General features: G+C 37.7%; 1 protein-coding gene across 1 annotated transcript; it reads right to left on the bottom strand.

Annotated features, from left to right (window-relative positions):
* Positions 1–267: 267 nt before the first annotated feature.
* LOC143536546 (F-box protein At5g07610-like) lies at positions 268–2,621 on the bottom strand. Its single transcript, XM_077030514.1, has 2 exons — positions 1,831–2,621; positions 268–361 (listed from the first exon to the last, which is right to left on the bottom strand). The coding sequence occupies exons 1-2, from the start codon at positions 2,619–2,621 to the stop codon at positions 268–270; spliced, it is 885 nt and encodes a 294-aa protein (XP_076886629.1).
* Between the last annotated feature and the right edge of the window lie 13,915 nt (positions 2,622–16,536).

The raw sequence follows: 16,536 nt of genomic DNA, 5'->3' as shown, positions 1-16,536 counted from the left end.
TTAACTATTAAGAGGTTATGAGCTATTAAGAGATAACCTTTTAATGACTGTTAGAAGGCTACCAAACAGCCCTTAAGTTAAATAACAGTAGTCGAGTGTGGGTTTAGAAAATAAAAGATGGATTATGTGATGATGACGAGCTTAAGGTTTATGGGCTTAGGAATATTTAAACCCCCTTAAACCTCCCAAAAACCCTAGACTCTCATTCCATCATTTGCCAATTTGTATCTGCCCAAAATAACTCCAGATAACTTGTTTTAGACCCGTTTACTTTGACCCGTATTCAACTTCAAAATTTTGAGCCTTAATATCTAATCCATATGTGCATTTGTAACTACTCACACTTTTTCTATGGCGATATCTAAACAGGACATATAAAAGAGTAACTAATTAAATATCATCTAACAAATGGAATCATCAGCCTTTTCTTTGTTAAAAAACTAAAAAACAATTCATATATTCATGTATTTATTTGGACTTTCATTGAAATAACCAATTGAAAGCTAGCCAAATTTAAACTTAGTCAAGCTCGAGCTCAGCTTGCTAAGATCTTGAAAATTTGAATTTATAACCATTTTAACATTATTTATTTAACAAAAGTCATCCTTTATAGAATCTTCATTTGTGTTTTAAATATATATTTATATTATGTGATAAAAAAAATAAGACAAATTAAAATATATATAAATAAATTTTTGATTATAACTAGTAAACGAGAGCCTCAGCCCACTACAAAAAACAACTCTCGAGTTGGAGTTCAAGCTTTTAGATAAAGAGCTCAAAACAAGCTGAGCTGAGCTCGAGCTCTCGTAAGTCAAAACGAGCCAAGCTTAAACTTAGTCAAGCTCGGGCCCAGTTCGTTTTGATCTTGAAAATTTGAATTGTTACCATTTTAACGTTATTTATATAACCTAATCGCACCTAATCTGATCTGAGTTTCGGCTTTTCCCCGTCATCGGTATATTTCTTGTTTTAACCCATAATCTGTTACAGTGTTTACCCATCAAGAACATTGTTACAGATCCTAACAGGTGGTCATTACAGCCAAGTCAACATTGTTAGTTGTTACAGCCATACGAATGGGAATTTGAATTCAGTACCCGTTGAGCATGATCCAGATCCTAACGGGTCAGGTTCACGGGTAGAACCTGATCCACATGAACTCCACATGATCATATAAATTTCACCACTACCTACCCCTGCATTTTCAATTACAAGTCTTATTTTATTTCTTGATTCCCTAACATGTTCAGTTATTCAATTGGGCTGCGTCACGAGTAGGGCGGGTGGGGACCTTTGTATCTCTAAGTTAGCCGTTGATCAACCGTAATTAATCCCCGTTCAAAACATTCAACTTTAAGTCTCTGAATATCACATTGGATCTGTTGTTAAGTAGTTCAGTCCATGGATTATTGAAACTATTAAACCATATAACTTGATAAGTAACATGCGCATATTGTTGTATAAAAATCAATTATAAGATAACATGATCTAATAAGCAATCAAAACACAATTCCTACACCAAGAACAAAGGCGCACAAACACAAACTAGCAGGTGCCAGATACCGGATACACGATCTAATTAAGCCAAAACATAAACTTGCAAGTAGCCTGATGTGACAACATATTCATCTTTATGCATTGCATAATTTATAAACTAACACTTTCAAAACACACATTCAAACACCTTCCTAACAAAAAACGCAAACCAACCTAATTGTCTTTTAGAAAGAAGACAAGGCTTCAATGTAACCATGAAAACTTAAGATGAAAGAAAGGCAATCCTTATTTCTATATAACTCCTTATAACTCTTGTCGTGAACATTGTACCTTATCATCATTGTCCCGTCAATTATCAGCACCAAGAATGTATCTTCTTCTTCTTCTTTACCTCTAACCACATCAACAACTTCAAAATTATGGCAGTATTGATTATACATCTCGGGGAAAGCACACTTAAGCTCATCAAGCTGTACTCGATACTTGACAAACCACCCCGAACGATCCATCAACATCTCGTACACAATTAAACTCTTTTTTTCATCTTCCGGGCTGGATATTAAATGTAGATGACCTCTCGATTCCCCGAACTGCATTAATTCATCATCATCCACCAACCCCTCCGGTACAGGCAATGTTTGCAACTGTTCAACATCTAATTTAAAATAGACGTCATCTCTGTCTGAATCATAGGGAAGCCAATAAAAAGCTCCGTTCCAGTAAACCGGGTCGCTGAAGATGGGTCTTGGCGCAGAGAAAGATTCGACGCATACCTTCCATCTCCCGGTATCAGATGAGTAGACTCGAATCTGAAACATGTTCTCACGAGGCTCTAAAGCACGAACACAAACAACTTTGTAGTGCACGCAATGTGTTCGATGAAATGCCAGAGCCATAAACCTGTAGATATGGCCTCCGGGGACCGGTGGGATGAATGCGAGTTGCTTGGTGGTGGGATTGAAAACATAATATTCAAGATCACAGTTGTGAAAGGCGGAACAAAGTAATAAACCGTTACAAGATTGCTCGATTTTGACACAGTCACGATTAAAGTAGAAATAGAGACTGTCGAAAGGAGGAGGGCTTCGGTTTTCAACATCAAACGGCACATAAACATCCATGTCACCAAATAGACCGACAGATTTGGAAAGGTTATTATTATTATTGTCATAGCGGTGGGTGAAGTGTGTGTGAGACAAAAGCAATCGCCAGTGTTTACATACGGATTTGAAACGAAAGGATGGAGGTAACAGGAAGCCGTACAAGGATCTCTGTTAAAAGGTCTTCGTTAGAACCGATAATTAGTGCTACAGATTGAGTCGATTGAAGATCCGAATCCTCCATGGAAGTAGAAGCAGGTTAATTTGGGTGTGTGGTGGTCTGCAGTTTTAGGGTTTTGTTTTCCCAAGTTAAGGAGAAAGTGGGTCGGGCTGTAGATACTCTATTCGAATTTACAAATTAGTCGAAATTTAGTTTTATTGATTTTTTCTTTAAATTTAGTTTAGTAGGGGTGTGAATGGTTTAATTTGTGTCAATTAGACCTTCAGTTTTTGAAATTTTGACGATGTTCGTTAATATTTTTTGCTTTTTGAAAATCTGGTTCGGTTTATGTTTTTTTATTTGAGCTTGAGCATTTTAATAACTTTTGGTTATAATAATAATGGTAGAGAATTCAAAAGTGTGTATTGATATTGTATCTTACATTACAAAGAAAGACCCATTATATAAGAAAAGGGTCATAGTAAAAACATGCAATACAATCTGCTAAGGCATAAAATAAGGTAAACAATCATTTGGATAAGGAAAGACAATATGTGAGGAGGGAAAACAATCCCACCAATCTTGCTCGTGAGGAAGGAAAGGAATCCCACCAATCTTTTTTGTTCAATCTCGTCCATTACTCCCCCTCAAGTTGGCACGTGAAGGTTTATGACGCCCAACTTGCCAAGTAGGGTGTGAAGATTTTGTGTTCCAAATGGTTTAGTAAGGATGTCTGCAATCTCTTCTTTCATGTTGATTTGCATGGGTTGTATATCTTTTGACTCCACCCGTTCTCTGACGAAACAACAATCCATTTTGACATATTTGGTCCTTTCATGAAAGACAGGATTGTTAGCAATGTGTCTAGTGGCTTGATTATCACAGAATAGTTGAGTAGGACCATCACAAGGCATGTCAAGCTCCTTTGGCAACCACCTCATCCATAGTATTTCGCTTACAGTAGACGCCATAGCACGGTATTCTGCTTCTGTGGACGACTGAGAAACATCCAATTGTTTCTTTGACTTCCATGAGACGGGAGATCCTCCTAGTAATAATAAGCACCCGAGTCGTGACCGTCGTGTCATGGGGCAACCAAGCCAGTAGTAATCCGAGTAGGCTATGAGGTTAGCCCCACTGTATTTGGTGAGGAGAATCCCTTGCCTAGGGGTGGCCTTGAGGTAACGCAAGACACAGTTAGCCGCTTCAAAGTGACTTTCTCTTGGGTCACTAACAAATTCACTCAAAACATTCACTGAATATGTGATGTCAGGCCTTGTTGCTAGTAAGTAGAGAAGCCTTCCAATGAGCCTTCGGTATCGACTAGCATCCACACATATCTCTTTGTCCCGTTTATCTAATTTCAAGTTTTGGTCCATGGGGAAGGAGCTTGGTCGACATCCCAACATACCCGCGTCTTTTAGAATGTCTAACATGTACTTTCGTTGACTTAAGACCATACCATGTTCTGTGCGTGCAACTTCTATACCAAGAAAAAATTTGAGAGGGCCGAGATCTTTGATGCTAAATTTTTTGTGAAGAAAGTCTTTGGTATCTTGTATTTTCTTTATGTCATTTCCTGTCATGATGACGTCATCCACATAAATGAGTGTGTTTCCTTTTTCTTTGAGTAAGAACAACGAACGGTTGATGGTTGGGTAAAAGTTAGTTAGTTTTATATATTAATTAGTTATATTTAGGTTAATAAACGAATGAACATTGGTACTTTAAGCGATGTTTACGTGTTTCAGGACTTCGGAGGCTATGGTGCTTAACAAGGATATTTACGGGCTTGGAATGGAGATCAAGAAGTGAAAGATTGGAAGTGCACGCTTCATGAGGCATTCAAGAAAAGAAAATTAAAAAATCTGAAAATTTACATCTTCGCGATACGCGAAGATGCAATGAAGGGCAACTTCGCGATACGCGAAGTTGCATAATGGCGGTTGCGACTATTTTGTCCTTCGCGATACGCGAAGAAGTATAGCTTGGCACCTTCGCGATACGCGAAGATGCTCAATGTCGGCAAAAAGTTAGGTTTTCACTATATAAACAATTTTTCGACCCTTTTCGGCATATATCGACTTCCAGAGGCAGAAGAGGTGTTCTAGGGCGACTTTCATCCATCCCGAAGCTTCCTGTTTGTCCTTCGATTGTATATTCATCAAGATAAGTCCTTTAACGATTATGTTGATGTCCGGCTAGTCGTGTGTGTTCGTTCTAGGCTAAGGTTTTGTGTAATATACTGTTATGATCAGATTCTTGTGCTTCATGAATATAGCTTGATTAATTTTATATGAATTTGTCTTGTTTAATTAGTTATTTGGTTGATTAAGGCTTGAGTTTGCGATTATTGATTTGTGTAACGTTTGTTTGGTTGTCCATCAACACTTAGGGTTAGGCTCTTGTGTCATTGGACTAGAATCATCAAACCTTATCATTGAGTTAATCATCTTGGACATAGAGTTGGTAATTATGGTGTCCGAGTGCATTTGTGTCAACAATTCGGTTAGGGTATCGTTTGTCATCATAAATCAAACCATAGGACTAGCAATTATTATAAAGCCAAAGACTAAAGAATCTGTGCTTAACGTATGGAACACATTACCCGAACCTAGAATGAATACTTTTTAAATAATATTGTTTACAAATCTTTTTAAGTAATAATTAGTTTTAATTAAAACTTTTCATAAAAACCGCTTGACATCGTCTGTCCGCTTAGATTATAATTAGTTATAAATTAAATAAACTTGCACTTTCCTTGAGTCCTTGTGGAGACGACCTTACTTACCCGTACTAGTTATAGGTATTTAAGTCTTTAAATAATTGTTTTTGAGTAGACCGCGACAGCCTACGTCAACGGTCAGCTTTTGTAACACCCCGGCTTAAGCGTAAATGCTCGAGTGTGACGTATAGATTGTTCAAACACACGTGACACTATTTTGTGACCATAATAACATTAATTCATTAATAAGCCAAGTAACACAAGTTCAAATAAGAATACAAGTTGAAATCAAGTCATAGTAAAAACAAATGTCTCGTTTATTTAAATATCCAAGATATTCTAAGCGTACTCTAGTCCTTTATCCTTTAATCACCGTACCTGTAACATATGTATAAAATAAAGTCAGCTATAAATAGCCGGTGAGTTTTCACAGTTTTAAATACACACATAAAAACCGTACAACTCATGGACAAGTGATAAATGAGCAAGTAAGTTCTTTCTAATTGGTAACAACCAACGTACTCGGGTAATCGCCCAAGTAAGGTCATTTCCAGTTGATAGCAATCAACGTACTCGGATAATGAGGCCCTTTTCCACTCGATACAAATGGACCGAAGTCCAAAGGCCCTTTTCCACTCGATAATGAGGCTTCCCAATCGTGCAAGTAATATTCATGCAAGTAATACAAATAATACACAAGTCCATATATGAATTGTAGTTTTGTAATAGAAGAAACAATGCTTGAATTTTTATAAGGATACATATGTTACCCCTAAACATTAAAACATTAAAAGGGGGTGGTGAAAAACTCACCTTAATGATTGAGGCAAAAAGGGAATAAGTACTTGAAAGCGTTTGGGAAATAACCACAACCGAACACGTCACGTAAGCCGAAGCAAGCGATCCACGCTAACTAAATTGAGTAAAAACAAGACTTAATCGATAATCATACAGGGTGTTTCTATTGTAAAACTTGTAATGAATATTTTATATTATTTTCTATTCTTTTATTATAATATTATTATTTATGTCTTAACAGAAAATCGGTTATTAATATGATTTAAGTATTTTAACGGCGAGAAAACGAAGTTTATATGTTTGGAAAGCTTGAACTATTGTTTATAAGTTATATTTATATTTATTGCGTTGACAAAACAATTTTTAGGAATTTTAAAGTTTACTTTACGTTTATTAAACGATTTTTAGATACGGTTTACGAAAACAAGAAACTTGGTTTTTAAATGTGAAAAGGTGAGATATATTTTATAGTTAATTTATATAATTTTTATGTAACTTAATTATAATTTTATTTTGATTTTTAATTGATTAAAATGATTAATTAATATTAATAAACTGAAATTAAATAATATAAATTTTTTTTGTCTAACCTGGGTTTTGAACCCGGGTCTTGATGTTATAATATCAGTGTGTTACCAACTGCTCTAGGTTTCATATTCGTTAATAGCTTGATTATTATAATATATATGTACTATGTGTTTTTAATGGTTTTTAATTAATAATAATAATAATAACAACAACAGTTAATAAAAAAAAAAGAAAATGGGTGGTTGACTCGGGTTTTGAACCCGGGTCTTGAGGTTCACAGTACACGAAGCTAACCAGTGAGCTAGGAGGACATTCAATTTTTACGAAAACCAATTGTTTTAACAAGTTATATTATGGATCATCTTCTCCATGAAAACCCTAAATTTACAATTGAAGATTCTGTTTATTGTTGGGTGAAATTAGATCAGGGGTTTTGTTCATCGCATCATACTCGTTAATATGCATATTTTAATTACCTGTTATTGTTTTGTTTCGCCGGAGAAGATGAACTCGCCGGAAAAGTAAGAAGGTCTCCCAATTACAGATAACTCAGTGTATTAGAGGGGGGTTAAGAGGAGTGAGCAAATTGTAATGAAGCTTAGGGTCCTATTTATACTAGTAGGAGGAGCGTGTACGCTGTTATCGCATTAATGGTGAATCTCGTGAAATCCGGCGTCGATTACGGGGTGTTTACGGCAAGGAATCACAATTAATTAGTCGATTAATGTTTTTTTGTTAACGGAGAAACACGTTTGTACATTTATTAAGTTAAAAATATGAGTTTTGGTGGTGTTTGGGTCACCTCCGGCGCCGATTCCGATAGCCGGAGGGTGGCCGGAAAAACGGGTAGGAGAGGGAAGGCGGGTTGGGTTTTTGATTTAAATAATTTTTCCATGCCAGTCCTTCAAGTTTCAAGATCTTTTAAGTTTAATAATTAATATTTAAATTTTCATTTTTGACCCTAAACTTTATAATTTAAAATTCCAAGGTTTTCGATTTTGGATTATTTACGTGTTTTAACCGGGTTATCGATAAACCTCGAGATTTTATAAGCAACGGAACATAGTAATAAATGAATGAACGTTTGAACATAAATGTCAGGAATACTTTATTAATAATAATGACAAAAAAACCAAATGACCCAACGGGTCGTGTTTACAAATACAAATACGAATAGAAAATTGATGGATGTCACAGCTTTTGATTGCTTAAACCGAGTCGCTGCAAAGATGTGGTGAATTTATTGTACCAATTTCTTGATGCCTGTTTAAGCCCATAAAGTGACTTTTTGAGCTTGAAGACACGTTTGTCATCCTGTTTTCTAAACCCTTTTGGAACCTTCATGTACACATCCTCATGTAAATCTCCATGCAAGAATGCATTGTTTACATCAAGTTGGTGAGTGTGCCATTCTCTTTTTACCACAACGGCTAGCAACTTTGCGACAAGGGCAAAGGTGTCATGAAAGTCAATTCCTTCCATTTGCATATATCCCTTTGCAACGAGCCGTGCTTTATACCATTCTATTTCTCCGTTTGGTTTGTACTTGATTTTGTAGACCCATTTTGAGTAAATGGTTCGTTTTCCCACGGGTAGTTCTTCAGGTGTCCAAGTCCTGTTGTCTTCAAGATCTTGGATCTCGGTTTTCATAGCCTCAACCATTTTGGATTCTGTATAGCTTGACAAAAATGCTTCGGCTCATTATTCGTAGTAATGGCCGCCAAAAAACCTTTGTGAGCATTAGTAAAATTATCATAAGAAACAAAATGTGCTAAAGGATGTATCGTCGATGATTCATGATTGGAGGTGGATGATGAATGCTCATGGTCTATAGATATGGGAAGCTTCACTTCATAATCTCTAAGATAAATGGGTTGAGTTCGGTTTCTTTTAGGCTGGTTGAGATTTTCAAGCCCATCCATATTTTTTTTTATCATCAGGTATTGGATTTTGATTCTCGGGTGGGTGCTTTACTGGGCTGTTGTTGACTGCATCAAAATCTGTTGGGCCCTCAAGATTTGGGTCTGGGTTGTCAGTGGTTTAGCAAGAATCTGGTTGGGTTATGGCATCGGTAACAGTAGTCTTTCATTGGGATGTATTGGGCTCATGAATCTCACTAATTTCTTAAATAGGATTACAATTATTTAAGGCTTCATTTGTGGGCTGCCCATCATCACAGTGCTCGGTTTGAAAAGGTTCCCAATGCTTTGGCCATAAAAATATTTCTTCTTCATTTTAGGGGCTTCAACTTTCATAAATGGGAAAATTTGTGGAACAAATTTAACATCCCTTGTTACAATAATTTTCTTATGTTGGAGATCATAGATCTTGTAACCCTTTGTACCCGGTGGATAACCCATAAAAACGCCGGGCCTCCCCCTTACTTCAAATTTATCGCATTTAGTTTCCTTGCTTCGATAATATGCAAGGCAACCAAAGACTTTCAAGTGCTCATATTCAGCACTTTCGTTGTATAATAATTCATAAGGTGTTTTCCCATCAATAACATCATCGAAGGGAAGCCGGTTTATAATATGTGTGGTCGTTAAGAGACATTCCCCCCAAATCTTGGTAGGTGTAACATTCGTTACTTTTTAAACCCGAAAACCCGATCCATTTTAAATTTTTGGTTTTGTTATAAATTTATATGTGTATAAATATATATTTCTCAAGTCTGTTTCGTGTATTTATATGACTTTCATTAAATGTTATTTGAATTCGTATTTATATTCGTTTAAACGAGTCGTTTCATTGTATTCATGTTTAACGTACATCATTAAATTAATATTCACGATGATTTACGAATTTAGTTCGTTCGTTTTCTTTTTTTTTCATTTTGTGCAACTAACGAAACTTTGGGATTTAGAGTTTCTATTCAAACGATCTTCCAACTATCCGAGGACAATTTGAAAATGTCCAAGTTATATAAATTCTTCTTTATTTTTATCACCATTCAAAGTACAAGGTTCAAATTGCAACTTATACTACAAAATTGTAATTTAATAAAACTTGATAGTACAAGGGTTTAATGTGTAATTATATTAAAATTATATTATTCCAGCCCAACCCCCGTCCTATTCCCGTTTTTCCGGCCGGTGTCGCCGGTGGCGGCGCCAGAAGCCCCAAACACCCTCAAAACAAAGTCTTTAATTCAATTAAACTATATAAAAACCAATAATCGTCAATATAATATCATAACAAACTAAATTAATTGCGTTTTAACACCGCGAATCACCCCGTAATAGCCGCCGGAATTCTTGGAAATCACATTAACATGATTGACGCTTAGATGCTCCAATTAGTTGTATAAATATGGACCTAAGCTTCATTACAACTCGCTCACAGCTCTCTTTCTCTCTAATTCTCTCTGTATTTGGCCGTAATTGTTCATCAAGCTTCATCTCCGGCGAAGTACTGGTTCTCCATTAAATCAACACCTTTAAAGGTAACTGTTATGTGCATTTGATTAGCGATGATTCAATAAACAAAACCCCTAAAGTAATTTTAACAATCAATGAACATAATCGTTGAATTGGAATTAGGGTTCTTACGGTGAAGAAGATGAATCTGGGCTAGTATATATATATAATTGATTTCATAACATAACTGAATTATGTTGCTGGTCCACTGGTTAGAGCATGTCCATATTACGCGCGAGACCCGGGTTTGAAACCAGGGTCAGGCGGTTTTAAACATAATTTTTTTGTTATATATTAATAATCAATATATCATGAACTGCTAATATATTTAAGTAATAAAAACCACAACTTTAATGAATATAAGCTCTAGAACAGTTGGTTAACACTTGGACCTCGTAACCTAGAGACCCGGGTTCGAAAACAAGCTTAGGCACCATTTTTTTTATTAGTTAACAATTATTTAATATTTATATTTAATCAATTAAAAATCATAATAAAACTATAAAATATTTATAAACTAAATAAAAATTATATAAATTAAATATAAAATATATCTCACCTTTTTACACTTAAAAACCAAAATTTGCCATTTTCGTAAACCGTAATTAAAAATCATTTGTTAATGATAAAAGTAAACTTTAATTCTTTAAAAAAATCATTTTTTAAACAATAATTTTAATACCAACTTATAATCCTTAGTTCAAGTAATTCGAACATGCAAACCTCGTACCTTTGTCGTTTAAATATATATACCATAATATTAATCAAGTTGCCGTTAAAACATTATAATCGAAAGATATAAAATATTATATTAATCAAGGCTTTAAAATCTACACAATATCAATTAAGTCCTAACCAAACTTACACAATAATTAACACTAATAAATCCGTTAGATTAGTCGTTAAATGTGGTAGTTATTTTTACTTATAGTTCGTACGGATCGCTCGTTTCGGCTTTCGTGACGCGTTCGGTTCTTTGCCATTCTCAATCCTTTCAACACTTTCCTTTTACCTCAATTTCCTAAGTGAGTTTCTCACAACCCCTTTTTAAACGTTTTCATATTTGGGGTAGCATATGTATCTATTACAAATTCAAGTATTACGATTTCAATTACAAACTACAATTCACTATATGGACTTGTGTGTTACTTGATTACTTGCACGTTGTAGCCTCAATAAGTATGATCATACGCTCCCCTTTGCACTCAGGTCCATTTGTATCGAGTGGAAAAGGGCCTCATTATCCGAGTACGTTGGTTGTTACCTACCGGAAAGGATCTTACTTGCGCGATTACCTGAGTACGTTGGTTAATACCAACTGGAAAGGACTTTACTTACTCGTTTATCACTTATCCATGAATTGTATGATTTTTACGTATTATATCAAACTGTGGGAATCTCACCAGCTATGTTCATAGCTGACTTTATTTTATACATATGTTACAGGTGTAAAGATACGAGGATGAAAGTTAGAATATACATAGCATGACTATAGGATATTTAAAGAACTTATCATTTGTTTATTTATTTGTTACAACTTGTATTATTTGGCAAACTTGTGTTACATGAAAATTTAAATGAAATAATGTTATTATGGTCACCTAATAGTGTCACGTGTGTTTGAGCAATCTGTACGTCACACTCAGGCATTTCCGCTTTAGCCGGGGTGTTACCGTAGGAAGATTTGCTTTGAATTTTAAAGCTCTAGCAGTTTCTAAGAGGTGTCGATGTTTTTGTTCAACTACGCCATTTTGTTGTGGTGTGTGTGACACGTGGTTTCAAGAGCAATACCTTCTCAAGCATAAAAATCTAGCATGTTGTTTGACGTGAACTCGCCTCCATTGTCGCACCTAATTCTTTTAATGTTCTTTTCAAATTGAGTTTGTACCATTTTGTGAAAATTAAATAAGTGGGTACTTGCCTTGTGCTTATGTTTGAGAAGAAAAACCAAAACATCACAACTAATATCATCAACGATGGCAAGGAAATAATTTGCACATGTGAAAGAGGGCGTTCGATACTTTCCCCACACGTCACAGTGTATGAGGTCAATACAAGTGCTAGTTTTTGTGGTACTTATTGAAAAGGGCAATCTAGTAAACTCTGCCTTAATACAAGAATCACAAATACCATTCGTTTTCAAAGATACGTCCTTAATAAAATCAACATGAGAAAGTTTAGAAATAGATGTATGACCTAATCGTTTATGCCAGGTGTTACCGGTTACCATCATTGCTTCCCTTTTTATTCCTGTTGTCCCCATCTTATATAGACCCTTGACACATTCACCCGCTCCAATAAATCCCCTCGAATGTAAGTCCTACATGACACGAAAGTTTGGAAAAAAATGTCACAATACATTGTGTCACACCCGGCCCTGAGCGGCGGAAACAGCCGGGCGCGCGCGAGTGGGGATTGATACTTAAGCACGGGCCATTGCAAACATTCAAAGTAAGATTTTCATTGCGCATGAAAAGTTTAATACAAATACATTACATTGTTTTAAAGATTACATAAAAACATCCAAGTATATAAAAAAAAACTGTTGAAGATTTCCACGCCATATCCCCTTGCGCGGCGGGAACAACCACGCGCATCGAAAGGATAGAACTAAAATCTTCCAAAAAGCTAGTTTTAGATGTTCAGCGTGAGGTGCTCTAAGTGTGACTCCATACGCTACCTAGTTATCTCCTGAAAGACACGTAAAAACATTTGAATCAGTATAAACTGAGTGAGTTCACAAGTTTTAGTAACTTGCTAAATCGTATTGCATCATAATCTTGATAAAAATCATTCTGAAACATAATTCTGATAGCATCATTAAAACACATGCTTGGTAAAACATAGCTCTATCAACACATTCTGATAAAATCGTTCCGCGAGTTACGCGCGAACATTTCTGGGAACTGTGCTCGTCTGTGTAAGTGGCGCTGCCACTACGAGCTAAAATAATGTAATACCGTCCCGCGGGTTACGCGCGGACACTTCTGGAAAACTGTGCTCGTCTGTGTAAGTGGCGCTGCCACTACGAGCGAATAATACTGTAATACCGTCCCGCGGGTTACGCGCGGACGTTGTGCCGGAAAACAAGGCGCTCGTCTGCGTAAGAGGAGCGACCTCTACGAGCGGGCTCAAACCCATAGTACTGCCCCATGACCATACTAGGCACTCGTCTGTGTAAGAGGTGCGACCCCTACGAGTGGGCGGATCAAACCAGCAGTCCCTACCCTTAGAGTTCCAATGGTAAAGTGATCACTTACTCGAGTTCTAGCGCACATACATCGAAAACCTTAGATAACCGTTTGCATTGCTCGTCATGAAACATAACTTAAACACATAATCGCTTGCATAGCTTGTAAATATACCATGATAAAACATTATTTAAGTACGTGTCCCTCGCCCCGAAAACAGTTTAAAAATAGTGAAAACAGTGAAAATAGGGGCTGTGAGACTCACCTGTGGTTCTTGTTAAGGGATTAATCGAGATTCGGGTTTTCTTGGTGTTGGCCTCGGAATCGAAGGTCTAGAATACGATTAAATAACAAGAAGTATATATATTAAGATCAAGAAATAGGAGAATATAAGGGTTGGAAAGTAGATCTCAAGTTTATAACCTCGGCTTACCTAGTAACTGGAACGGAATCGAAAATAACGGATGCTTTGGGAGATGATTAGTGCAAGTTTGCAGTTCTTAAGAGAGAAGTTTGAAGTGTGTTTGGGTGATAATTTGGGTTTCATATTTATAGGCAAGCTCAAGGGAACACAATCCCTTGCTTTAGGGGATTGTAATCTTTTCATATCTAGGTGTAATGATGATAAAGTATGGAAATTATTATTGTTTATTGTTTATTTAAAAGTGGAGGAGTGGATAAAAGATCTTGATTTGATTTGGACAGGACATGCAGGTCTGGGGTTGGTGAGAATAGGGTGGCTGACAGTTGACTTTTCATGTTACAGTGTGCTTTTTCAGGTACTTTTGTCAGTGTACAGTAAAAAGTGGAAAATCTCTGAAACACGCTACTGTTTCCTTTTGGGCGGGAGTAATCTCCTTATGTCTGGAGAATAGACTAAGTGTTCTGTGCGCATCACTTTGTGCGCATAGCTTTCTGCGTGAAGGACATTTCTTTGCTGCGGGTAGGTGCGTAACCTTCTCGCAGTTAGGGACATTGAGTTTCATTTGTAGATTCTCCAGGTGGTCTTGGTATTTCAACATAGTGATCAGTTATGTTGAAGTCAATTCCATCTTGGAGCTTCGGACAAACTAGCTCTCAATGTTCCCGCCATGCGGGGAGGTTAGTTCCCTTCCGCACGCGCATAAACGATTTAGGATGCACCCGCCTTAGCATCGTGCGGGATGGTCAACCCCTAGACAACATAACGTTAAGTTACATGAAAACATAAAGCCAAAACATTCGCGCATGGCGCATATAACATATGCTCACGCTGGTTCTTAACATGGTGCGCTCGCGCAGGGCGCACATAATATGCCCGCGCTGACTATCATGGCGCGCTCGCGCAGGGCGCACATAACAAATGCACGCGCTGACTAACATGGCGCGCTCGCGCAGGGCGCACATAACAAATGCACGCGCTGACTAACATGGCGCGCTCGCGCAGGGCGCACATAACAAAATTACCTAATATTTAGGTTGATTGCTTGGTTTAAGGGATTGGGAATTTACCGGGTGTCACATTCTCCCCTCGTTAAACGAATTTCGTCCCGAAATTTAGGAGACGTTGCTGGCAGAAGCCATGTTCTGAAAGAGGTGTGGGTATTTCTGGCGCATCTGGTCTTCTCCTTCCCAAGTGAATTCAGGCCCACGCCTCGAGTTCCATTGAACCTTTACTAACTTGATTCTGCTTCTGCGTAACTTTTGTTCTTTCCAATCGGTTACTGCTATAGGTTCTTCTACGAAGTGCAGCTGTTTGTCGATGTGAATCTCTTCTAACGGCAAAATCAACGTTTCGTCAGATAAGCACTTTTTGAGGTTGGACACATGAAACGTATCATGAACTCCACTGAGTTCGGCGGGTAAACGGAGTTTATAAGCAACCGGACCGATCCTTTCCAGGATCTCAAATGGTCCAATGTAGCGCGGATTCAACTTTCCTCGCTTGCCGAAACGGGGGACTCCTTTCCATGGAGAGACTTTCAAAAGTACTTTATCCCCTACTTGAAATTCCAACGGTTTCCTTCGCACATCTACGTAGCTCTTCTGTCTGTCGCGCGCTGACTTAAGGCGATCCCTTATCTGAAAAATCTTGTCTGTTGTTTCTTGGATCAATTCTGGACCAGTCATTTGCTTGTCACCCACTTCAGCCCAGCACAGTGGGGATCTACACTTGCGCCCATACAAAGCTTCGAACGGCGCAGCCTTAATGCTTGTGTGATAACTGTTGTTGTAAGAAAATTCAACCAATGGGAGATGAGTATCCCAGCTACCTTCGAAATCGATCGCGCACGCGCGCAGCATATCTTCCAACGTCTGAATTGTTCGCTCGCTTTGCCCATCCGTTTGAGGATGATAAGCTGTACTCATATCAAGGCGAGTACCTAGAGCTCCTTGTAACGATCTCCAAAACCTTGATGTGAACCGACTATCTCTATCAGAAATGATGGACACGGGGACTCCATGTTTTGAAACTACTTCTCGAATATACAATCGGGCTAACTTCTCCATCTTATCGGTTTCCTTGATCGGCAGGAAGTGCGCTGACTTAGTTAGCCGATCCACAATAACCCAGATCGTGTCGTAACCCCCAGGTGTCCTTGGCAATTTGGTGATGAAGTCCATAGAGATTTGTTCCCACTTCCACATGGGAATTTCTGGCTGTTGAAGCAACCCTGATGGTTTCTGGTATTCAGCCTTCACCTTCGAACATGTCAGGCACTTACTGACATACGTCGCGATGGCGCCTTTAAGATTGGGCCACCAATACAGCGTTTTAACATCTTGGTACATCTTGTCTGCGCCAGGATGTACGGAATACCGCGTCTTGTGAGCTTCGTTTAATACTTGCTCGCGCAATCCTCCCTTGAGAGGGACCCATATGCGGTTAGCAAAATACCGAGTGCCGTTCTCTTTAAGTTCCAAACTTTTAATCATACCCCCAAGGGATTCGTTTTTAACACACTCTGGTTTCAAGGCTTCTTGCTGAGCGTCTCGGATGCGAGTAGAGAGATCTGCGTGTATGGTCAACCTTAGAGCCTTGACTCGTATCGTTTTTATTCGCTCCTTCCTACTTAGCGCGTCTGCTACCACATTCGCCTTTCCAGGGTGGTACTTAATTTCACAATCATAATCA

Source organism: Bidens hawaiensis, unplaced genomic scaffold, assembly GCF_021521415.1.
Source record: "Bidens hawaiensis isolate Kalapana, Puna unplaced genomic scaffold, B.hawaiensis_p1.1 tig00010814_1, whole genome shotgun sequence".
In the NCBI taxonomy this organism is placed as follows: domain Eukaryota; kingdom Viridiplantae; phylum Streptophyta; class Magnoliopsida; order Asterales; family Asteraceae; genus Bidens; species Bidens hawaiensis.
The sequence above is the reverse complement of the archived record's forward strand: the minus strand, read 5'-3'. Positions and strand labels throughout refer to the sequence as shown.

Bases quoted from the DNA above. Each gene is read 5' to 3' on its own strand.
- LOC143536546 (XM_077030514.1), bottom strand. From the start codon at position 2,621: ATGGATGTTTATGTGCCGTTTGATGTTGAAAACCGAAGCCCTCCTCCT. The intron at 362-1,830 runs GTACAATGTTCA...TGTCCTGTTTAG, and splicing joins GACGGGACAATGATGATAAG to ATATCGCCATAGAAAAAGTG.